At 38.1% G+C, this 23,493-nt stretch overlaps 4 protein-coding genes across 12 annotated transcripts; 2 read left to right on the plus strand and 2 right to left on the minus strand.

The window, feature by feature from the left end:
• Positions 1–865: 865 nt before the first annotated feature.
• LOC103340551 (nuclear transcription factor Y subunit A-3-like) lies at positions 866–4,246 on the minus strand. Of its 8 annotated transcripts, none has more exons than XM_089043502.1 (6): positions 4,047–4,246; positions 2,562–2,812; positions 2,284–2,396; positions 2,141–2,212; positions 1,709–1,858; positions 866–1,474 (listed from the first exon to the last, which is right to left on the minus strand). In XM_089043502.1, exons 1-6 carry the CDS (start codon positions 4,106–4,108, stop codon positions 1,103–1,105), a joined length of 1,020 nt encoding a protein of 339 aa, XP_088899628.1. In that variant the 5' UTR covers positions 4,109–4,246; the 3' UTR covers positions 866–1,102. The 8 variants fall into 8 exon arrangements, with proteins under 8 accessions (XP_088899628.1, XP_088899627.1, XP_088899626.1 ...); XM_089043501.1 differs by having other exon boundaries at positions 1,709–1,864; positions 2,284–2,390; positions 4,047–4,244; XM_089043500.1 differs by having other exon boundaries at positions 1,709–1,864; positions 4,047–4,244.
• Positions 4,247–7,078: 2,832 nt separating this feature from the next.
• On the minus strand, positions 7,079–12,028 carry PDAT (phospholipid:diacylglycerol acyltransferase). The gene is made up of 7 exons (XM_008243976.2): positions 11,208–12,028; positions 10,355–10,577; positions 9,936–10,219; positions 9,535–9,832; positions 8,642–8,901; positions 7,616–8,107; positions 7,079–7,441 (listed from the first exon to the last, which is right to left on the minus strand). The coding sequence occupies exons 1-6, from the start codon at positions 11,654–11,656 to the stop codon at positions 7,624–7,626; spliced, it is 1,998 nt and encodes a 665-aa protein (XP_008242198.1). The 5' UTR covers positions 11,657–12,028; the 3' UTR covers positions 7,079–7,441; positions 7,616–7,623.
• A 2,218-nt stretch (positions 12,029–14,246) lies between these two features.
• BRXL4 (BREVIS RADIX-like 4) lies at positions 14,247–18,793 on the plus strand. 2 transcript variants are annotated; one of them, XM_008243977.2, is made up of 7 exons: positions 14,247–14,385; positions 14,543–14,943; positions 15,052–15,428; positions 16,627–16,762; positions 16,851–16,910; positions 17,066–17,466; positions 18,278–18,793. In XM_008243977.2, the coding sequence occupies exons 2-7, from the start codon at positions 14,809–14,811 to the stop codon at positions 18,354–18,356; spliced, it is 1,188 nt and encodes a 395-aa protein (XP_008242199.1). In that variant the 5' UTR covers positions 14,247–14,385; positions 14,543–14,808; the 3' UTR covers positions 18,357–18,793. The 2 variants fall into 2 exon arrangements, with proteins under 2 accessions (XP_008242199.1, XP_016651625.1); XM_016796139.2 differs by lacking the exon at positions 16,851–16,910.
• A 2,839-nt stretch (positions 18,794–21,632) lies between these two features.
• On the plus strand, positions 21,633–23,162 carry LOC103340643 (uncharacterized). The gene has a single exon (XM_008244083.2). It carries the CDS (start codon positions 21,816–21,818, stop codon positions 23,097–23,099), a length of 1,284 nt encoding a protein of 427 aa, XP_008242305.3. The 5' UTR covers positions 21,633–21,815; the 3' UTR covers positions 23,100–23,162.
• The last annotated feature ends 331 nt before the right edge of the window (positions 23,163–23,493 follow it).

Below are 23,493 nucleotides of genomic sequence, written 5' to 3' on the forward strand. Positions count from 1 at the left end.
TGTGGAGATGTATAAGTTTAGAGGTAGAGTAATTATTCTCGCATCCACCACCTCCCAGAAATCAAAAGAAAATAATGGAATTTACACTATGATGTAGACCTAGGCTTCCATGTATTTGATGGTTACTTTTCCTTGGAAATTTATAATAACTAGTAACAAAGTTCTTGTCCCATCCCATATAAGGGAACCACCAGTCAATGCAAATAAGGCTCTTCCAACAACTCCATCGTCAATGCAAATAAGGCTCTTCCAACAACTCCATCGTCAACTCCTCAGAATCAATCAAAGCTTCCCTTCCTAATTTATAATCAAAGCTTCCCTTCCTAATTTATTTTAATGTTGACTTTGTATTAACTCTAATTGGTTTTGTATTCAATCACACATCTACTTACTCTAGTTAGCATCATGAACCATGTTTGTACTGCTCATTGTATTACTCATCAAGTGAATACGAAAACACCCTTTCCAAATTCATATCCCATACATCCGTGGTAATATAACTATTTATGACTTTTTTTTAAATGTTTATGAATAGGAAGGAGAATTCCAACTTGGGAAAAATTATACTCTCTTTTGAAGTGAAAAGATGACGGGATCATAAGAAGGCTTCATTGGAAGTGGCGCAAGTCCACATCCATGGCCTTAAACCTCAGTTTCAACATTGAACCCTGAAAACATTGTCATTCAAACAAGCATAAACTTCTGATCAGACAAACTGCAAGCATAAACTTCTGATCAGACTAGCTGCAAGCATATGTATAGATATTACGGCCCAAATTTCCTTCTGTTTCATGATCCAATCTTATGCAAGTAATTACCCACAAGAATGCAAAGGACTGCTCGTAAGAATGAGAATATTGGAATCTAATAATAACCAAACTTTTCGTAATAAGAAGGGTATCACCGAAACACAATCCCGTTCATCAATGTTAACAGTAAAGGATTAAGATAATATTTAATACATACTATAGACCTTACGGCTGTAATGTGTCTTCGAATGCCATTTCCATTAGATGCATAAAAGGTAAAGTCTAGACTCTAGAGTGGTAAAGCCAAGGATGATTTGCCAAACCGGTGAGACAGTCTTGTTCGTGCTCCCCTCTCACCGGACAACTGAAGCACAATGCTGGGTTCCAGCACGCATAAGCCCCCCGCGGAATTGCATGGCTCCACCCATGTGGGAAGGGATGCCTGAGAACCTGTGATCCTGCTGCCGAAAGATATCATTGGTATGGGAAACACTTGCTATGTCTGAGTGGGTTGCAACGGCAGTGACGAATTCACTGCTTCCCAAGTGATGACTTTCTGTGTCCTGTGTATCTTTCTGATGTAAGTTGACGGAGTCCGGAACATCATGGGTGCTACTGGAGGGGTTCTGATCAGATTGTTGGAGCCTCTTTGTGCTGAGAAAACGTCCACCAGAGCCCCTTATCCTGTTCAGGGCATGAAGATGGCGAGACTCATGGAGGTACGGCTGCATTCATTTAAAAGCCACAACAAACGTGGGTTAAGGCTCTATTCATTCTAAAGGATAATAAATTTAGAAAGGGAAAGCTCTGGTTTTGATGGATGAAGTATCATTTCATTACGCAATCTCTTTCTTTGACATGATGGAATATACTTGCAATGCATCCAAAACTAAGAAAAAATTTCTCCACATATTACCCAATGCAGGAAAAGAGTTGAAATGGATGATGACTTAACATACCTTTCGAGCTTTGAGAAGTTTGTTTTGAGCCTCTAGTTTTGCACGAGACTGTCTCCTTCTGAGGATGCCATGGTACTGTTTCGCATTGACATAGATGGGTCCATCTTCTGCCAAATCAAGAGGCAATGGAACTCGCATAGGCGCGATCATCTGGGGCTGAATTCAGTTAATTTTCAATCAACAACCACAAAAAGAAGAAGAAGAAAAAGATTAATAAGTACAATCTGGTACAATCCGGACAAAGTTAAAAATAAATAATTGGCCACATTCTCTTTGACACAATACTGTCAAAGAATATACCCCAACACCTTTTTGCAAATTAGAGATGTCAACTTTTATGCATTTACTTCTAGATATAATATAACTGAGTAGGGGCAGAATTGTAACTACAGATCTATAGCAAAGAAAAACAATGTAGTCAACAAAACATACCATAGTCTGTGGTCCATATGCAGCCAAGAACCCACTGAAGTAAGGATCGGCATAAGGATATGGTACACGACCCTGAAAGGAGGGAGAAGCATAATTAACAACCATCTAACAAGTTAATCCCTGAGTATAACAGCTCCACCTACCATTAAATTTCCGTAACCAACTTGAGAAGGATTTGACATGAGGTCTAGATTATTCAGCAAATAAACTGGCTTCATTTGCCCTTCAACACCCTTGCCACATATTTCATCTTCACCTGGGTTCAAGGGCAAGAAGCACAAGAGCACTAAGTAAAAGAAAACTAGGGGAACAGAGATTGCTATAATGGTAAGCATATGACTACAAAGCATGTATCGTATGTACCAAAAGTCTGATAACCTGAAAAAATGTGTACCGGGGTATTAGACTAAGATCATAATACCAGGAGTATATATACCAGATTCTGATGAATTGCATCGATCTTGAGATTGGCTGATTGTTTGTGTTGTGGATGATGATCCCTGGTCTGGTAGCAGTTGAAGTCCTAAATGCTTTGCGTCATGATGAACTTGTGGCGTAAATTCCACTTTAAAGCTTGCATCCTTGGACGAAGATTGTTGAATTTCTCGTTCAATTGGATTCCACGACATGCAATTAGTAGTATACAGAGGCATTGACTGGACAGAACTTTGACTGAAAAATTTCTTGTCCAAGTTTTGAGTTGGCATAGATAATTCTATCAATGAATCCTGAATTTTTATGCAAAATCCATAATAAGATCCTTAATTAAGGACTTACGGGCTACCTTATATTAAGCATACTGACAGATTATCTAATTACACATAAAAATTTACATGAAATGGGAGAGTATGCAACCATTCAATCACATTCTGCATTAAAGCACAAAAATAAGATTATTCAACAATAAATTCTCTTCTAATACAATTACCATGAATGAATATCCCAAACAACACAATAAAGAAAGAAAAAAACTCACAAATGAATTGAAATACACAACAGATTATTGCCTTCTAACCACTCATTCAACAAATCTCAAACAACTTGGTGGTACTGTTTCTACTTCTTAAATGAAAAATCAGACTCCACATGCTGAGAACACCAAGAAGAGGTTCTTCCCAGTTTCAACAGACTGCATTTAATATCTCATTTACTATGTGAGGGAAAAACTAGGTTTAGAAAACCAGATGAAAAGTATGGGGGATTATTCAGCTCAGTAAATATTACAGAGAAGAAAGCTTTCCAGTTACATGCAGCGTCAGTATGCAATAAATCAAATCACAGCCTTTTATGGCAACAGAAGCAGATCAACGAGAGATTAATCGGGCAAATCAATCAGTCAGTAAAAGACTTGAAATTTCGAGACCAACTCCAAGCATACCAAAAAATGAAAAGAAAAAAGAAAAATATTTCCAGATATAGCATATCAGTTGCTCTGTCTGCCCATTTACTCACTCAAGCCCAACACAACAAGGCATTATCCACCATATCCAATAATAAAAGTGGAGCAAAAATGTAAAATATAACAAATAAAAAAAATAAGTGTCAAAAACACAAGAAAGCGAAGTGCCCAAAGGAGCAATAGAACCAGAAACCAATAAAAGAGACAACTTTACTACTTTCCCATCTTCAGCAACAACTAAAGCGAAATCAAAATGATCCCAAACTCCACATGCAGTCAGTAAATAGCAAATAGAAAGCAACCCACTTGAATTCTAGAAATGAACCATCCACAAAAAGAGCAGAAAAAAAAATTATAAAAATAAAAAGTTGATTTATTAAAAAAAAAAAAAAAAGACATAAAAGTAAAAAAGGAAAAGAGCAAATGAAGCAATAGGGAAGTTGAGGAGTGGAGGAGACAAAGAAGAAAAGTAAGAAATAATCAAGAGAAGGAGAGAGAAAGAGAAACCTTTGGGATCTGGTAAGGCGTGAATAAGCAAAGAATATAGCTGTTGGGAAGAACTTGGACATGTCCCCTCTCTTCAGACTCTGTAAATAAAAACACTCTCAAAAATACTCACACTCCATATTTTTGCCTTCTTCTTGGGCTTTGCTGCTGTGACAACACAACACACAGAATACACAAACCTCGACACACACAAAAGATTAAAAATTAAAAAATATCATAAATTCCTTAATAAAAGCACTTGCCACCCACCCCATCTCTCTGACTTGACTCTCTCTCTCTCTCTCTCTCTCTCTCTCTCTCTCTCTATTTTTCTTGGATTTTTTCCAGCTGTCGTCTTTTTCTTCCATGGTGGTGGCCCGCATGCACGCCCCCAAACACACCCTTAACGCTTGGCTGCATTCACTTTTCTCTATCTCAGCCGCCGTTCACTGTTTTCATCACTTGTTCCCCACGCTCAAACATCCCACGCTCCAACCCCCACTGTGCCCATTTGCTTCCATCAACGCTTACGTTTACTCTCGCCTTTGACTAGAAAGTGTTTCCCATGCACCGCCATGGCGAGTGAGTTTCTGCGTTGAACATTCTAGTAGACTGGGAAGGTGTTTATCGTCGTTTGTTTTTTTTTCAAACTTGAAAATTGAAAATATTTATATATAAATCATCACTAATGACAGATTAAAGATGACTACTTTGGTTTAATTTTCATTCTTTATTTCAACCTAAGACACATCATCCTATGATTTAATGTAACAACAATGAAAGAATCAGCTTTACTTGACCTGAAAGGGATAAGCATCAATCTTTTTCTTATTTTAACGAAGAGGAAAGCATAAGCATTAGCTTTTTCTTAAAATGAAAGATAAATTACGTTTGTACTTTAGCTTATATCTATTCTAGTTGCGCTATTACTATTCTTATAAGATAACAACCATGCCCAATTGCTAGTAAGAGCATGTCCACCGCAGCAGCTTGGCCTGGGCGGGGGGGCCCTCGATACGACTCCAACGTCCACAAAGCAGCTAGGGCAAAACGTGGGGGCCATCAATTCGGGCAAGTCCAAAGGCAGATCCAGCCCGTATTGTTGCCCGGGTTTGCTGACTCCACGTTGGCGTCAACACGCTTTTCAAATTTGTTTTTCACTGCTACAAGACACGTGGCATCACCAGGGACGTCCGATCAAATTTTCCACTGCAATCCAACAATTGCAATTTTTTACATAATAAAAATTGAAAAAATAACAAAAAAGTTTAAATAATAAAATTAATTTTTTAAGTTTAAGTATAAAAAATAAAAAATAAATTAAAGTAAATAGTAATTGGCCTTATCCTTGCCCATAGGTAATTTTTGTAATGAAAAAATCTACTGAATTTTTTCTATAAATACCAACCAATACTGCAAAATCTTATCCGAAAATATTATCAAATTAATTGTTTAAGTAAACAAAGTTGTGAATGAATAGTATTTGCCATGGCAAGCCTTGCCATTGAAACACAATTTTTTTTAGCCTATTCTTTCCTATAGGGGTGGAAGTGCTCTAATAAGACTACATTTTTGGTCGATGCATGTATAAAAATGGTTACCGTTATTTCATTAGAGAGTAATACGAAAGACACTAAAGTTTTTGCTAACATGGTCTAATATGGATTCTGAGCCTCTACATTTAGTATTGATGCATTTACATGCATTTAAAAAAAAAACCTTAAGCATTTAACTGATCCAATGGAATTTAATTATTCCACCTTATCATAATGGTATTAGATTAGAACTCCTCCTTTTGAACCATATCACTCACCGATCTCTTCCTCTCCCCAAGGACTTTCCCTCTTCTCTCCCACAATTAAATCATTTCCATAATTATCAAAACCTTGAATTTGATTAAAAAACTGATATCCAATTCTCTTTTAATGTATTAATTTTGTAAATTATAGACAATGTTGCTTCTTGAATTGCATATCCCTTTCGTCACTTTGTCTTCTGAATAAGACAATACAATGTACATCAGAATTCCTTCCCTTTATTTTGCAGATTTTTTTATTTATGATTTTTTCAGGTTTATTTTTGCTGTTGAAACGATATAGTATTAAAGATTAGAATTTGATAATATCAGCACCTAGGCCTCATTGAGAGCCATTCATCCCAAATTGAAGGAAGGAGAGGGGGAGAGAGAGAGAGAGGCGGGGGTGGCAACCAGGACTGGCAGTGTAGTAGGGTAGGTTAGGTGTGGATGTGGTTTGCTGGGGACATAATAAGGTGCAAATAATTAATTTTTAGTTTGATACAACTTTGATGAGGTGGACTTATTAAAATCCACATTTAATGGTTTATATTTTTATAAACGCATGTAAGTGCATCGATACTAAATACAGAGACTTAGGATCCGTCAAATATAGTAAAAAAATATCTTAACTTGCAGACCAGTGATCTCATATTCTAATCCTCATGATACATTAGGTGAGTGAGAAAAGCTCTCATCCTCCATATAGTTTATACGATCAATTGTATTAAATAAATAAATAAATAAAAAGACACTTTTTAAGAAATTAACTTATGTGAGTTTGGTATCTCTGCCCATTGTTCAGTCACAGGCTTGCAAACAAGGCACGCCTAAGAATAATACATGTTTTAGGCCGCACAAACAAGTATCTATGAGCAGCTTCAATCTTGAATGGGAAAGGTGAGAAAGTGAAATTTGTTTGGCATTATTATTGTTGTTAAATAATATTGTCAAAGGGTGCAAAAGTGGATAAGTACTTGTTGACCTGGGTTTGAATGAAAAAGCATATTGCTTTTTTTATTTCGGTTTGGATGAAAAAGTCACGTCTTGGTGGTGCTGGTTCTGTCACAGAGCAATTTCAAGAAATTTGAATCATGGGTGGTGTGTTTGTTTCCACTCCTCCGAGACAAGTCTTCCCCGCACTATAGTTTCTTCGGATTAGAATCTCAGAACAAACCATATAGGAAGGAAGACTTGGTGATGAAGCCATTACAGCAGCAATAGAAAAGGTGGAGCAGCAACGGTCTTCCACAAATAATTACGGATAGAAGAACCATTACACTGATATATTAAATAATTTATTGACAATATCCAATAAATTAATTGAATATCCAAAATCCCAGGGAGCTATATATGAACTGTAAAAGCTAGCTACACCTAAATTGGTAGGAGCCCGGCACGACGTGGGATCCCATTCTTGAAGCTGTTTAGGGGCTCCTCAGATAAATCGAGACTGCAGAGTACATATAGATGACAACATAAACCCGGAAGGGTTTGTTTCAGCAATCTGCTATTCATTTCTTAGGTTTCAAATCAAATACAAGAACTTCGCCATAATCACAATTCGCAACCACCAAGGCAATTGATAATTCATCGGGTGTATCGTCAAGCACCGGATTACCTGAACCAGAGGTTGGAAGAAGCAAGTTAAAACACAAGAATAGTATTCCAGCTTCAGAAAGTAAACGAAACTATAGCACCGTGTTGTGGTGCATGTAGCTGTATTCCTGTTGTTTGTGCGTGTGTGTGTGTGTGTGAGAGAGACAGAGAGAGAGAGTTGATGTTTTCAGCTTACCATATAAATCAGAGATCTAAGTCGATGTTTTCAGACCATTTGAAAATATCAGAGTGCACTTTATCTCCACCCAAATCCTCTCCCTTGGCACCTGCTGCCACTCTTAAAACATCCTCAATTAATGCAAAGTTCCCCATTATGTCAACATGAGCACCACTCTGGGTGCCCCGACCCTCTAGAAGATTAGCTGGAGGGGCATGGTCGTACTCCCTTATATAAGTAGGGATGCCTGAAGGATTGAATCGGGTCTTACCCCTCCAACCTTTAGCACACATGAAGCCTGCACTTAAAACTGGAACAGTTTCATCCCCATCAGAGGAGAAAACTCCACCTTTTAAACAAGGGTTCTCACTTCCACCTTCTGCTGAGGCATCTATCTGAAAGGGAATGTAGCATTCAGCAGTCGGAGTTAACTTGTATACATATGCTCTTTCAGTCGGGATTCCAACACCATACAAAGAATAGATCTCCATATCTGGAGCATTTGGTAATCTGCACAAACAGGTCAGAAGTTCAAGCAAGCATTCCTAATAGAACATTTGCTTAAACAATGAACGCAAGCTCCAAAAGAAAACTTAAATAAACAATACAAGGACAAACGAGCATTTATTTGTACAATAATAAGAGCTGAACCAAAAGGGAAGAACCAAATCATTAACATAATCAACAAATGTATAAACTTTTCGGACCCACAATGGAAAACTGGATCAACACACACAGGACATGTTTGGATTACGACTTTTCATGCTTTGGGTAAGCATTGGCCAGGCAGTTAAATGGTAGAAACCACCTCAATGAATATCTTTACTACCTAGGCACAGTGGGGAATTTCCTACTTAATGATTTTATTTCTGAGCATGTACATATACAGGCATTGGAGAATATGCATGCTGAAACAATTAAAAGCATTAATACTTGTTACACTCAATTAAGGATCACCAAAAGAGGGAAAAAAACCAGATTAAGTTCAATTCATGATTCACTCGGTGGGAAAGCTTAGAACAACAGAACAAGTTGAAAACTCACTTTGTTTCTAGGGGGTTCGACCAATACTTGTAGTGTTCATATTCCGGGTCATCCAAATTGTCAGCAATCCCATATGAAAAATGAGCATCCCCACGTGTCATCAACTTGGGGGCAACAAAACGAAACAGATCCAAAACTGATTCAGTTGTGTACACTTTGTAATCTGCAACAGCTTTGACACCCCCAACACCCATTTCATGGTACTCTGTCCATACATCACAATGGGTAGCGTTCGCAAGGTTATTACCCTTTACAGCGTCCTGCCAATCAAGTACAAGTCAAAGTGATACAAGTTAAGCAGTTAAGAATTTATAGCGTCTGTACAAAATATCTCATGATAGTATGCATATTGGGATTCTGACAAAAGAAAAGACAGTACACATCTTGGAGACAAAGACAAATCACGCAAACTTCATATTGTGATCATTTCAGTGTCTTTGAGGCATGATAAAAACCTCAGGCTTGGCTCTAATCAAAGAAATTTGAAGTAATGGTTTAAATAGCAGTCACTCTCACATGGAAAATGAGCATTTTAGCAATATACATAAAACATGTAAAGTCATTAGTCTCCACATAAATGTAAGGAAATATGACCTAACATATCATTTTACACACAAATGTTTTGTAATTGGAATCAACATAAGCCACAATTGCAAGCCCACCCTTCACCTTTTTATGAATAATACCATCTTGAAAATCAAATAATTAAGTTGAGATGCTAGGTAAACTACTGAACAGTGCATGATACAGTACGAGATTGAAAGTATGTGCAATTCCATCTGTAGATTGTATTTCAGAGAGAGAGAGAGAGAGAGAGAGAGAATCTATATAATTATAATGGAAATAGAGTTACTTTATATAATAGTGATCATATTTGAAACACAGAAAATTACCCTAAAATCAATCATCTCAATCTTGGAGGAATGTGTCTCCGCTACATCTTTCCCAAATGATATAATCCTCCCATAATTTACTCTGTTTTCAGCTGCAGTATTGGTATCATTATTCTTCACCTTCTTTGCACTACAATTGCAGTATCCTTCAGGGGACCAATCAAGGCCACCCCATATAGTGTCCCCGCCTTTCGGTATCATTGACATAGTTGAATCCCACGTACGGGTCATTCGCATCATATGTTGTAATGTTTGGAGCCCAAAAACGTCCTTATCCAAAACTCCTGGTGCGAAAGCCCTGTAATGAGGATTAGAATTTCATCAGCAGCCCAAAGCAGGGAACAAAAATGCATAAATGTTTCTAGCGAACTAATCTGATGTGTAAGTAAATGATAAAAAACCTGGCAACAGCAATATCTCTGGCTTCAACAGAGAAAAGTCCCGCAACGGCTTTTGGAACCCCTAGAAAGGGTCCACCGATGTTCAGTACAGCTTTAATATGCTTAGCACACCAATCTGACCCACCACCACCACCCATTGGTGCTGGTGCCTCAACCCACTTCATAAAATGCAGAAAGTACAGAACACCCATTGAGTGTGGAATAACCACCACCTTGTTACCACCATTTGTAGCTACCATAAGCTCTATATTACTCTTTATCCTACTTAACGTTTGGTCCCTAACCTGACAAAGGCAATCAAGGAGATAAAATACAATAAAAGTCACTTCTCATTCTTAAATATATCATGCTACTATGAACTAACAAAGAAACCATATGAATTTCCATCAGAGGAAGATTAATTGGTCAGATAACAACACCTCGGTATTTTGAAACGATAATCTCCAATCATACGAAGCCATATACATGGTTTTCTCTTCATATCCAATGCGAGCCAAATTAGCAATTAAAACTGCCCAGACAAAATAACCTGGTGCAAAATAATCAGCTGCCACAAGGCCAGATACAGGCCTGACCCTTATACCCGAAGGGTCTAGTCCCGTTTCATTATCCAGAGACATGTGCTCAACCCAGCATAACGGTCTGTGAAAAATGAAAGGAAACATGGTTAACACCACAGAAGATTAAAACACACGGGATGTTTACTTTGAGGAAGATTAAGAGATGGAGGAAATTTGGAAAATCAAAACACCCCAATGATTAATAGTTAGAGCATCAAATAACTAGTCAAACTAACATATGTAACCAAGGTCAGGAACTTTCGCATAACCACCCACATTTTTTTCTGATAATAGAAAGGCAAAATGAATGAGATTTCCACATTCTAACAAGCACCCTAATAAGATTTTCTTCACATTTACAATTCAAAAGGTTTCTCGGTGTACATTTACACATGGCATACAGTTGAACTGGCTAGCACTATATGTTCAAGACAACACCCAAATAATCAACTCATGGGTTCACTTGTTAAACTGCTTGACACTTTACCGGTTTAAGCAACCTCAGCGCAGGAAACACGTAACAAAAGCAGCATTGGTTTAAGGCAAAATCACCCTTTTCAAGTATAAAACACACTTCTTTCTAAACTACTCCATAATCCACAAAACCCAAAACACCAAAGTAACTAAACAATCAAACAAGCAGGGCAAAACCCACATCAAATTAATCCAAAATGAATACTGCTTTATAAGGAAAAGGACATGAAGCACTTACCTTTTGTACAATTCACCAAATGTGCCACCCCATAGCCTCTTCCTAAACAACCCATCAGCACACTGATGCCCTTCCCACAATTCAAGCCCGCCGGTCACAATCCCAGGCACAAAGACCACAGGGTGCTTTGCCATGAGCCCCTCCTTCCTCAATTTCACGCCAGGCGGGTCAGACAAGGGACCCGTTATCGCTTCGGTCACGAACTGAGGAAAAGAAGCGGGCATTGCGTTGTACAAGAAGAGCAAGAACCACCAGATCGAGCATATGAACCCAATGAACCAACAACAGCTATCGACGCAGGACCACTTTTGTGGCTTCCCTCCATCTTTACTGGGAAGCTTTTGCTTTTGCTTGTGCTTCTGGTTTTCCTGTTCTTTTTCACTCTCGTCTTCAATCGGAGCCGGCTCTGAGTCCGAAGCTTTTCCCTTTCTGCGTCTGAGAAACGACATCGTTCCAATAATAAAAAAAGAGATGGTCGGAGAGAGAGAACTAGAGAAAAAAGTGGAAGTCTTTAATTTAAATGCTTTCCTCTGAGTTACTGGTCTCGGTGCTCAGCGAAGCAGCTGATCGAAACCCGAAGCTCCTAGAAACACGGCTATTAATTAATACAAAGCCACCGGCGGAAGAGGCTGTTGCCGGCAAGTGGGAGGTGGAGGCTTCTGATCGACTGCTCAACCTGGTTGTGTACAAGTTTTGGTCGCGTTTAGAAAACTGGAGGGAGCTGGGTAGTTCCAGAACCGGTGTTGGTCCGACGGTTGATCAGTACGACACGTGGCGAAAGGCCGTGAGAGCTGATGAATGTGATAAACGGCGGTGTAGTTGGGATCACGTTTGTGTCCGAGTTGCATGAAAAGGAAAATAAAATTATTAAAAAGTTTGACCTGTTCAGCAAAAAATTAATTTTTTTATTCGGGGAAAGCAAAAAACATCAAGACCAAGCTTTTCGAGTCTCCATTATAATTATACAGCCTCTTCACATGTGCTTCTGTGTCTGTGGGAGGCTTTTTTAAAAAAATTTAAATTTATTTTAGAATTAAAAAGATAATGAGTAGTTATGTTCTATAAAAATAGGATTTATTATTTGATTTTTTTTTAATTTTAATTTTTTTAAATATAAAATGTGTGAATTTATTATATTATATTTATTTAATTAATAATTTCGATTCTTAATATTTGCATTAATCAATGGCATTTTCTGATATTTTGAATGTTTTACAATTTTCTGTATTTTGCTCTATATATAGATAATATATAATTGGTTTCTTATTTTAGTAATATTTAGGTTGTTCGATGCTCTCTTAGATTTCGGGACCACCATGGAAAATTCCATATAAAAATATGGAGGGTCTATATATTTCCCGGCTGCATGGACCGACACAATGCTTTAAATATTATATCATATGCATTAATTTCATATTAATTTGGTTTAATTTGGTGTTTAAAGAGCACAGGGGAATTTTTCCTGTCACAAACAATGTTGCAGAGGGTGAGATTCTGTGCAGCCTTTGGACTCCAAGCATTTTTTCAAAAGGCTTTGAACCCCTAATATCTTATGGTTTGTGCAAGACTCGAGCATGTGGAACAGATTGAGAGATTAAGAAAGAATTGACCTTTGTAGCATCTTTCTTGTTATGTTGTTTTATCAAGGAAAATTGTCATGTGTTCCAATACTCCACATCTCTTTCATATGAGGTGACATTTGCATGAGATTCAATCCTCTAATATGGGAAAGTGAAAAGATAGGTTAATAAATGTAGGCTTTTTATCGCAAACAAAACCATCAAATTACGTTTTTATTTTATTTTATTTTAATTATAATATTTATATGTCATTTGTGATCCTAAAAGTTAATATAGGGTTTCATTTTTACCAATTCTCGTAAAGTTTTTTTTTTTTTTGGTAGCAATGGTCCCTTAATTATACTCGGAGTTACATTTTAGTTACTTAACTCCAAAAATAGTTACAGAGGTCACTTAATTAGGTGTTATGTTGCACCATTTATCCCTAATTTTTTTTTTTTAGGACCTTTCCTATTGAGAGGGTCGATAATATACTAAACTCACACACACTACACGAATCTAGGACTCGAATCTAGGACCTTACTAGAGAAAGTAAGTACTCAAAATCACTACACTAATGAGTCTTTTGCACCTATTCTCTCCCAAGTATAAAGGGAAATAGTTCAATTATTAATATTCCTCTGATGAATAGAAACTCATGTAATAATACATAGATTGATAAATGAAGATGAATCCTGTTATGGCCCACTACGCTGATGTAACGCCCTAAACAATTCCACTCAAACTGTTAGGTTGTTTATCTTGGTCAAAACTCAACAATCAAACATGAAAGCCTTGTCCTTGTCCAAGCTATGGCGATGGCAATTCCCAATTAAAGCCGAAGCAAATTTCAAATACTCAAGATGTCTCTCTCCGAACCCACAAAATCTTTGTGGGTTTTTGAGAAGTTGGGTCAACCAACCACCTCCGTCTCTGATACAGACTGATAGGCTCCCATCCCCCCCCTATTAATTAGTTCAATTTTGTATAGGTTAGGAGCTGTGTTCTAGGCTTGCGTTGAGTCCTGGCTGTTTCTTGATCCAACTATGTTTGTGTTCCTTTGCTTTTGTCCCTGTTTCGCTCCTTCCCGTTTGGGTTGTTCAATGACATCAGATTTCAACCACACACACAAAAGCCGAAGCACAACTTGCTAGCTTAGTCAAACGTCAACAATAATAGTAGCCCAGAAAACAAAATTTTGATTTGAGGCTTTGAGGCTCTTAGCCCGGGCTTTTCTCAAATTCGTACCCTTTTGGGTCGTCATGGACATCTTATTACACAACATCATAAACAGGCCTTTTCTTTCGAGAAGTCCATACACCATGAAAAATGGGGCCCACAAAGGTAAAAGACAAGACCCTGGAAACGCTCGTTATGTGGACCCGGACTACCCATCAACCTTACCCGAAAACGCAACCCGGTAAACACCCGGTACCCGGTAACCCCATAAAAACGAAGCAAAGCATATCCCGTTGCCGTTATAGCCAATCAGCGAGCCGCGAGCCAAAAAACACACACACTCACTCTCTGTCTTTCTGTCTCTCTCTGTCTCTCTCGCTACTCACTCGTCATTACGACATCACCAATTCGCCATTAACTCCGATCATACTGAGTCTCTGGTATTGGTTACTTCTCTTTTAAATATATATCTATATATATATATATTATAATCTAACTATTTCTTCATTAATTTAATTTCCATTCTTTTTATATAAAACAATTTTTGGATTTTATGATTATTATTCATGAAGTTTTTTCCTTTTTTAATTTTATCAGAGAATCTCTTTTCTGGTAGCGTAATTTAAGGTCGCATTTAAGGTGCGTGTCTGAGAGAGCTCAGAGCAGCGACAGTTGCAGCAACTCGTACCGCGCGCCCCGCTCTGTAGGCATCCTTCCATTCCACCCTTCCTCTTCCTCAATCCCGGCCCTAATCTCCGAATTCCAGCCGTACGGAACCAGAAGCGACATCGTTTCGCCATCACTCTATCCGCATTCCGTTCAACTCTTTCTCCGAATTTCGCTAAACAAGAGAAGAGAGCACAATGTTGACGTGCATAGCTCGGCCTAAGAAACTCGGCGACGACTCACTGAGTCAACCCGAAGTCTCCGACTCCACCAACACCCCCGCCTCCTCCAACAACAAGCAACAAGCCGCCATTAAATCCCTCACTTTCCAGGTTCTGTCTCAGCTCAAAAACTCCAGAAGCCCTGACCTATTCATACATATTATACATATATATTTTCATGAATTGTCGTAGCCTCAAGGGGGAATTTGAATTTTGCAGCTCAAGGACATGGCATTGAAGGCCTCGGGAGCTTACAGGCACTGCGCCCCTTGCACCGGTCCGGTGACTCAGAGTCGGCTCAAGGGGACCGGCGAGTCTGACGCCGACTCGGACCGGTTCAGGTGGTCTTACCGGCGTACCGGCAGCTCAAGCTCCACGACGCCGAGGACTTGGGGGAAGGAGATGGAGGCGAGGCTCAAAGGGATCTCCAGCGGCGAAGGCACCCCCAACTCGGCAAGCGGTCGCCGAGTCGACCCGGTCGTGTTCGTCGAAGAGCGCGAGCCCAAGGAGTGGGTGGCCCAGGTGGAGCCCGGAGTTCTCATCACGTTCGTCTCCCTGCCACGTGGCGGGAACGATCTCAAGCGCATTCGGTTCAGGTAAGCTCCCTTGTTAGTCAACGGTCTGATTTAGTCTTTGCATTTTGATCCAACGATGGCTGTCGGTCCCAGTGGGATATTAAAATATTTGTTATGTTTGGGTAAGTTAGGTGATGTTTGGATGATTGGCTTTTTACTAAAAATGTTGTTTATTTTTTGGGCCAAAAATACTTTTTATTGTTGAAATTTGCACACAACCTTCATTTTGAAAAATTAAAAAATTAAAATTTTCTGGGATGAGTATTATTTTGAGAATTTCCTTTGGCAATTAATTAATATCATAAATGTAGCATCCAAACATGACCTTAGATACCTGTCTTTGGTTTCAATATGAAGAATTTAGGTGGGGCCAGGAAGGGGCCTACTAATCCCAGTAAAAATCACGCCTCCTGATGAAAAGCAAGCAAACAAAGGTGCAAATGGTGACAATTTAAGTGGTGGTGGGCCACGTTTGATTGTGTTAGGAAGCTTTTTCACTGAGTGTTGTCGTCGTGTCGGAGAAGGCCTTTGTATTTCTTTTTTCAAAATTCTATCACGCCTGCCTGATTCTCCGTGGCTTTGTCTTGTTATAATCTATTTCTTTGTCTCCCTAAACCTTCTAGTAGCGCCAGAAAATACTGTCAATCCAAAACTACGTACATGACAAAATGTGAACAAGGACATATGGTTTTTATACAGTGACTCACAGTAGCCTTCTTGTTTTCTACGAGACAAAAAACAAAATGGATTGATTTGAACCAAAAACTGATGTTTTGGTTGGTCTATGAATTGATTTCCTTATTATGAACCCACCACCTACTTTTGATCGGCTGATTAAAAAAAAAAAGGCACTTAGGTTTGATGGGTTAGGCACTGCTGATTGAATGCTAATAAAGCCAGTTAGGCCACCTTTTTTTCACGACCACTTTAATTTATTCCTTGCACCGAATGCTAGTTTTGCTTTCTTTTTGCACAAGGATCCCACTTTGTCAAAAGGTGTTGCGCGCCCAATTCAAAGTGGCCTAACGTATCTAACAATATACTAAAATGTTAATTATTGCCTAAACCATGAATCATGACACATTGCAATTTCTGCAAAACACAATGTTTACTACAACTGTTCTGTGTGCTTGCTGCATGCCCTGTTGTTCTCATTCCTTATGCAGTAACTTGGTGACATCAGGGATTCTTAATTCATGTTTTTATTTTCTTTGACTAGTCGAGAGATTTTTAACAAATGGCAAGCTCAGAGGTGGTGGGCTGAGAACTATGATAGGGTCATGGAACTTTACAATGTTCAAAGGTTTAACCGGCAAGCTTTCCCGCTTCCAACCCCACCAAGATCTGAAGATGAGGTAAGCCCCAAGCTGGCTTATAGAAATTCAATTGCATTGGCGATTCTGCGTTGTTCTATTCGCATCTGATGGCAATACACTCATGTAGGTTGCTGATCTCAATTTTTCTGTAACTGATCGTAGTGATGCCAATTCGAATTCAGCTTTGGTAAATGATATTTCAGAAAAACCTTTAATGCAATCACCATCTTGAGGCCTAATACTTAATAGAGTATTATGACTAACGAGTACAATATGTAAGTTGTGTTGTTTTCTTCATTTATTCTTCGATGTGATTGATGTCATTTTCCTCTCCTGTTACAGAGTTCAAAGATGGAATCTGCGGAAGCCAGCCCTGTAACTCCACCACTAACTAGAGAACGCCTACCTCGCAACCTGTACCGTCCAACGGGGATGGCTATGAGCTACTCATCCTCAGATTCACTTGATCATCACCCAATGCAGTCCCGCCATTACTATGATTCAGGTGGTATCAATTCCACGCCAAAACTCTCCAGCATAAGTGGGACCAAGACTGAGACATCATCCATGGATGCTTCTATCAGAAGTAGTTCATCAAGGGAGGCAGATCGCTCAGGAGAGCTATCTATCAGCAACGCTAGTGATCTAGAGACTGAATGGGTTGAACAGGATGAGCCGGGGGTTTACATCACAATTAGAGCACTACCAGGGGGCAAACGGGAGCTTAGACGAGTCAGATTCAGGTAATGTTCTTAACGAGAAGTGCTGCATATATGTGGCTACCGTTCTTTTTATTTTTTGGCCTGGCTTGGCTAAGGTTCTTTAATCTTTCAGACAAACATGATTTTAGTAGATCTACTCTCACATGGCTTACTTAAATTCACAACTTGGAGAATGTGCTTTAACCATTCACGAGTGAGAAATTGAGTCGTATTATTGTTAGATTATATTGCAGCTACCTAAAAGAGTCAGAATGGTTAGAGAGGGCCTAGCAACTTTGTTTGTCTAAACAGTGACTTCCATAGGACTGTTTGATCAGGTTTTTTTACCCCAATAATGACCATAATCCGACCAATGGATCCTTGTAGTTGCATCAAAATTGGATTGTTTATTTGATTTGAACTGGGCCTCTCAAAATTTGGGTACCATTATTGTGGCCTATCAAGTGAACATCCTGCTGCTGATTGTTGACCTCATGCTAATTCTTCATAACAGGAGTCTTTATGAAAACGCTAGGCCATATGAGTGATTGATTTTCATTTGTCAAGTTGACTGACTGTTGCAGTGGGTCCTACATGGAATAATAGCACACTTGCGGTTCGTTCAACTTGTTGAAAATTATGACTTCCAACTGCCAGTAATATAATCAACTTTGTGACATCAATATTACTGCAATTATTTTGCTTCCACTAATTCTTTTGATGTTTGGTGGTATATGTCTAATCTTTTTGACTCTGGAAATGAAATTTTCTCTCTCGTTTGCTTATTGTCATGATTTGCAATTATATCGACTTGGCATGAACCTTGGCTTATTTCCAAATGCATTTGGTGCAGCCGGGAAAAATTTGGGGAGATGCATGCCAGATTGTGGTGGGAAGAGAATCGGGCCAGGATACATGAACAGTACTTGTGATCGAAAAAAAAAATTGGGCGGCCACTGTTGCGTTCCAGAGTCTGGAGGTGTTGCTTTCTTGGATTGTTTTCCTTTCTGGTTTTTCCATACTGGTAAAGCCCTTGTCTATAGATATCTGAATGGGTGTGCCACTGCCGGCACCTCGTGATGTTCAGAGGGATGAATGAGCACAAAGTTTCCAATGTTCATGATCCAAAAGAATTCGTATGGGATTGGTTGGGGGGTTGGGGTTATAGTCTTAATTTTTGTTATTTACTATGTTTATTGGTGGATGAAGAGCATCAGTTGTATCTGAATTTCAGTTCATGCGAAATCGAAATTAAAAGATGTGTATGTCAATACCAGATGAAGGATATGTTCTCTTCTATCCTTTGCTGTGCCTGCCACTCTCCAAAGGCAAAGCATTGCAAGTAAATGAAGCGTTTTTTTGTAACCGGAAGGATTTTGCAAAGCGTTTTCTGCCCGGTTCATTTTTCTTATGTACTGTGAAAATGTTGGTGTTCAAAGTAAATTGGTTAAAGCAGCAGTGTGCCAAATTTCTAATACTAAAATGAACAAGCAAATTTCATACGGTTATAGGCATTGTGGGTCTAGTGTCACTCAAAGAAGCTGTGTCATATCATGTTAATTATATGAGGATGTAGCATATATAAAATGGAGACTAGTTGACAATTTTTCATACTAAATTTTTATACAAGCGATATTGGGAGAAGAGGATATCGAACCTAGAACCTGAAATAAAACGGTAAATATTGTTAATAACTTAAGCTACAAGCCCCTTGCTCATCCTCATATTATTTTTTAGGTTTGCTGCAAGTAACTTCTTTCTTGAATGGCTTATTAAATACTAGTGAGATTATATTTGGGAAAGAGTGTGAGATTTTGAGATATTGGTGAGAACTAAATAAATTCAAAAGGCACTAATGAGATTTCATTTTTCATTTTATTTTGTTCAATCTTGGTTTATATTTAACGAGCCCATATTGATGCATATATTGGAGCCAGTTATTCTGGAGGTATGTTTTTCGGTTTCCAATTTTAATGAGGCTATTCCTTTTGAGTTTAAAAAATAGATGGTTTGTTTGTATCTAGATTTTCTAACTTGCATCCAAACAAAGAAAGTGTTGAAATCAATGATGAAATTAGTATATTCCAATTATCAGCTGACATTTTTGTTATATTAAGAATGTAACATTTCTATTATGTTATTAGGAACTTTAATGACATTATCAAGTATTATTAAAGCCTAATAAGATTTATTCACATCTTCATCATCTGTGTTTTCATTAAAAAAAATTAAAAATAACTTTAAAATATTTTAATTACACTTAAATCACATTTTAAAGAGAAACCAAAATTCCACCCTATTAGTCGTGCGTTACAATCCAGAAGAAAGAATCAACAAAGTTACCACTTATCACGCAACAAACACACAAAAATTCTTCTGAAAAAATAATTTAAAAGAGACAGTAACTTGTAAAACCAAAAAAGAAACATAAATAATAATAATAAAAACGCCAACCAGCTTTTTTTTTTTTTTTTTTTCCTGCGATAGTAAAAAGACTGGAGTTAAATGAAACTGGTTAAAGCATCTGAATTTCTCATACAAAGCACTATAATTACGCAGATCAAAAGCAATTTATGGTATTAATGCAACAAGGTAGTAAAAATGAATACTCTAACCACGATTTTCTAACTGTAAATGAATACCCCAAATTCTTATGGATATGTGTGTGTGTGTCACTCAAACAACGTGACATATCATGTGAACTATGTGAGGAGGTAGCTTATATAGAAGGTAGATGATTTGGCAAGCTTTTCACACTACTACCATCTTTCCTAAAATGAACCTTCCTTCTTAAATTGTTTACTAACTAAATAATCTTGAGATATTGGCGAGAACTAAATAGCTTTGAAATAAATTTTTTATCTGAAATAACTGCTCATCGAGTTTAGAAATGATGAAAAAGTAATGCCTTCATTCAAAATAACTTGGCTGTGCATCGGAGCTACAACAAATACATCAAAACAAAAATCTTGAATTAGGAAATCTAAAATTAGTGTGTTAATTTATACAAACTCTGCTTATTATATTGTTAAGTGTTTTTCTGAGGTCACCCTAAAATATCTCCTCACAACATTTATTTGTGTTTTTTATAGAGTGAGAGAACATCTTGTGTTTTGTAGAGAGAGATAAATTAATATGATTTTTCTCTTTTAGTTTCTCATTAATGAAAAATAATACTTACAATCTTTTTGTGTTAATCTATTAATGTGGCATTATGCTTACTTAAAATTTACAATCATTATTGGTATTATGTTGATCATTTATCAAAAGCCGAATTTGTGATCATTGTTAATATTGGTGAAAGAATGGAGGCGTAGGTGTGTAAGAGTGGATATTGTTAAGAGTGTCATTTCCTAAGTTAGAGAGAAGACACTAGCCACCGATGTCATCCTTGGGGAGGGAAGGTCACTATCCTTCCTCCCTCTCTTTCCACTTCCATATCCCCTCCCCTTTCATTCGGTGGTTGCTATTTTGCTTTGGTTGCATATTTTTAAGATCAGAGTTCATGTAGCATGTCTACAACAATGTTTTGCGTGGATCTACTCTCTTTCGATACTCTTATTTGTCTTAGTGATAATTAGGTGGTTGAGTGACTTTTATTCACTTTCAGTTTCTTGAGTTGTTCAATCTACTAGATTTTATGTCGAAATTTATCTAGCCTTATGTGGATATTAGTGGAGATACACCTTGTGCGCTTGTTGCCGGTGTCTTCTTCTTTATTTGAATTAACAGTGTGGGTCATATATGTATTTGTTATGGCCTTAGTGACTAATGATCTTTGTGCGTGATTTATGAATACAATTATCGTACTTCTCTAAATAAAAGAGAGTGTCATTCCCTCAATATTTGTTAATTTTATTATGATAAAAAAAAAAAAACTTACGTGTAGTTGAATAGAATTGTCCATAATTAATGTAATTTCAGATTGGGCCGTGAGACCAATCTTCCAGACCGCCAAGAAAGGGAAAACCAGTGTTCCACTCATTGGTCATTACCATACAAAAGAAAGAATCAATAAAGTTACCACTCGCAAGTTGCCACCAAACACACAAAAATTCTTCTAAAAAAAAAGATTTAACAGTAACGTGTAAAACCAGAAAGAAAAAAAAAACGCCAACCTGGAAGACCTACAAAAACCATAATTCACCCGCACGCACGGCCCTTGTTTTAAATTATTCTCAAATCCTCCACTTTCCCTGTGTCTCTATCCTTCTTCCCACTCTCACTTTCCAATCTCATTGTTGTTCTTTGTTGTACACAAATCTTACTACAAAACCAAAACCCATGTGAAAAACAAAACCCAAAAAAAGAAAGAAAAAAGAAGGAACAGAGGGAAACTTGTGATCTTTGCCTGTTTTTTTTTTCCTTCTTCACTTTGTTTGTTCTTTCACATGATCTACTTGCATTCTATTAATGTCTCTTTGCAGCTTTTGACATTCTCTAAGCAGACACTACAGCTCCACACCCTCTTTCCCACTCTTAAACTATATCTCACTGTCCTCTGTTCCCTCTCTGTTTTTCTCCCTATAAATACTCTGTTTTTGCTCTGTAGATTTTGTGTTTTCTGCAACCAAAAAAGAAAGATGTATATGAGGGAGAAGTCGCTCAAGGAAGACACATTTCCAAGGAGAAGAAGAAACCCATCTTTCTCTTCTTCTCTTCTCGACTCCATTTACCGCTCGATCGATGAATCGAACGGTGGAGATGGAGATCCGGGTTATGTCAGAGAATCAACCGTGATGAAGAAACAGAGCAGTTCTGCTAAGGGAGGCAGCGACAGAACCAATCTTCGCCGAGCTATCATGATTGAGAATTGGGTTGAGAAGCAGACTGTTCAAAGCTCCATGCTCTCGACTTCGGCTTCGAGCTCCTCAGAGTCGAGCTCAGGAGCTGCATTTTCGTCCTCTGAAACAGATTCAAGCTACAAGCCAAGAACAAAGCCGAAGCCGGTAGCGGCCTCTGCTCACTCCGAGAAGTACATGCAATTTCAGGAGAAGCCAAAGCATGAGAATGGTGGAGGTGGTGGGTTTACAAAGACAAAGCTCAGGGCTTTGAAAATCTATGGCGAGTTGAAGAAGGTGAAGCAACCCATTTCTCCAGGAGGTCGAATTGCCACCTTCATCAACTCAATTTTCAATTCTGGGAACGTCAAGAAGGCCAAGATGTGTTACGTTGGAGCTGTGGAGGATGTGACGACCTCAGAACATGTTTCAAAGTCTGTTTCTTGCTCTTCTTCTTCTGCTTCCACTTTCTCAAGGTCTTGCTTGAGCAAGCCATCTTCAAGAGCCAAAAAACTAAGCAATGGCACCAAAAGGTCTGTGAGGTTTTACCCAGTGAGTGTGATTCTTGGTGAGGAGGATTCCCAACCTTCAAGCCACCACAAATGTGTTTATGAAGAAGACCCGAGTTTAATGCCAAAACCCTCGTATCAAAAATTTGCAAGAGCTTCTTTGTTGAAGGAAGACTTGACCACAGTAGGTCAAAATTTTGCTAGAGGGTTTTGTGATGATGGTGATGATGAAGAAAGTGATCATGATGCTGAGAGCTATTCAAGTTCTGATCTTTTTGAGCTTGATCACCCAGTTGGGATTGGAAGGTACAGGGAAGAACTTCCAGTGTATGAAACTACTAATTTCAGAACTAATCAAGCTATTGCCCAAGGCTTGATTTTGTAATTTTCTTAATTTTTTTCTTTTTTATCAGTCAACAAAAAATTATGAGCAAAGTGTCTTCAAGAAGTGATTGTTTGTGTTATCTGTTAATCTCTAAAGTTAAGTGTTTTTTTTAGTTTTTTATCTGTAAGTAAAGAAAAGACTAGTTTGACAGCAATGGAAGAATTATTAGACAAGAAATGACATGATATCCAAATCCAAATCCAAATGTGTAACCAAACTACTGTCTTGTGCGCAAGACTTTGGGAGCACTTTTCTCTGTTAATTGTCACATTCACACGCTTAAACTATAAGTACTTGCTAAAAAAGCAGATTAAAAAGAGAAGAGAGAGTGAAAAAAGTAAAACACCAATAATCTTCTCTGCTAGAGAACAGAGAAAGTGAAAGCTGGTGCTTT

This window comes from Prunus mume, linkage group LG8, assembly GCF_029339155.1.
Source record: "Prunus mume cultivar Tortuosa linkage group LG8, ASM2933915v1, whole genome shotgun sequence".
In the NCBI taxonomy this organism is placed as follows: Eukaryota; Viridiplantae; Streptophyta; class Magnoliopsida; order Rosales; family Rosaceae; genus Prunus; species Prunus mume.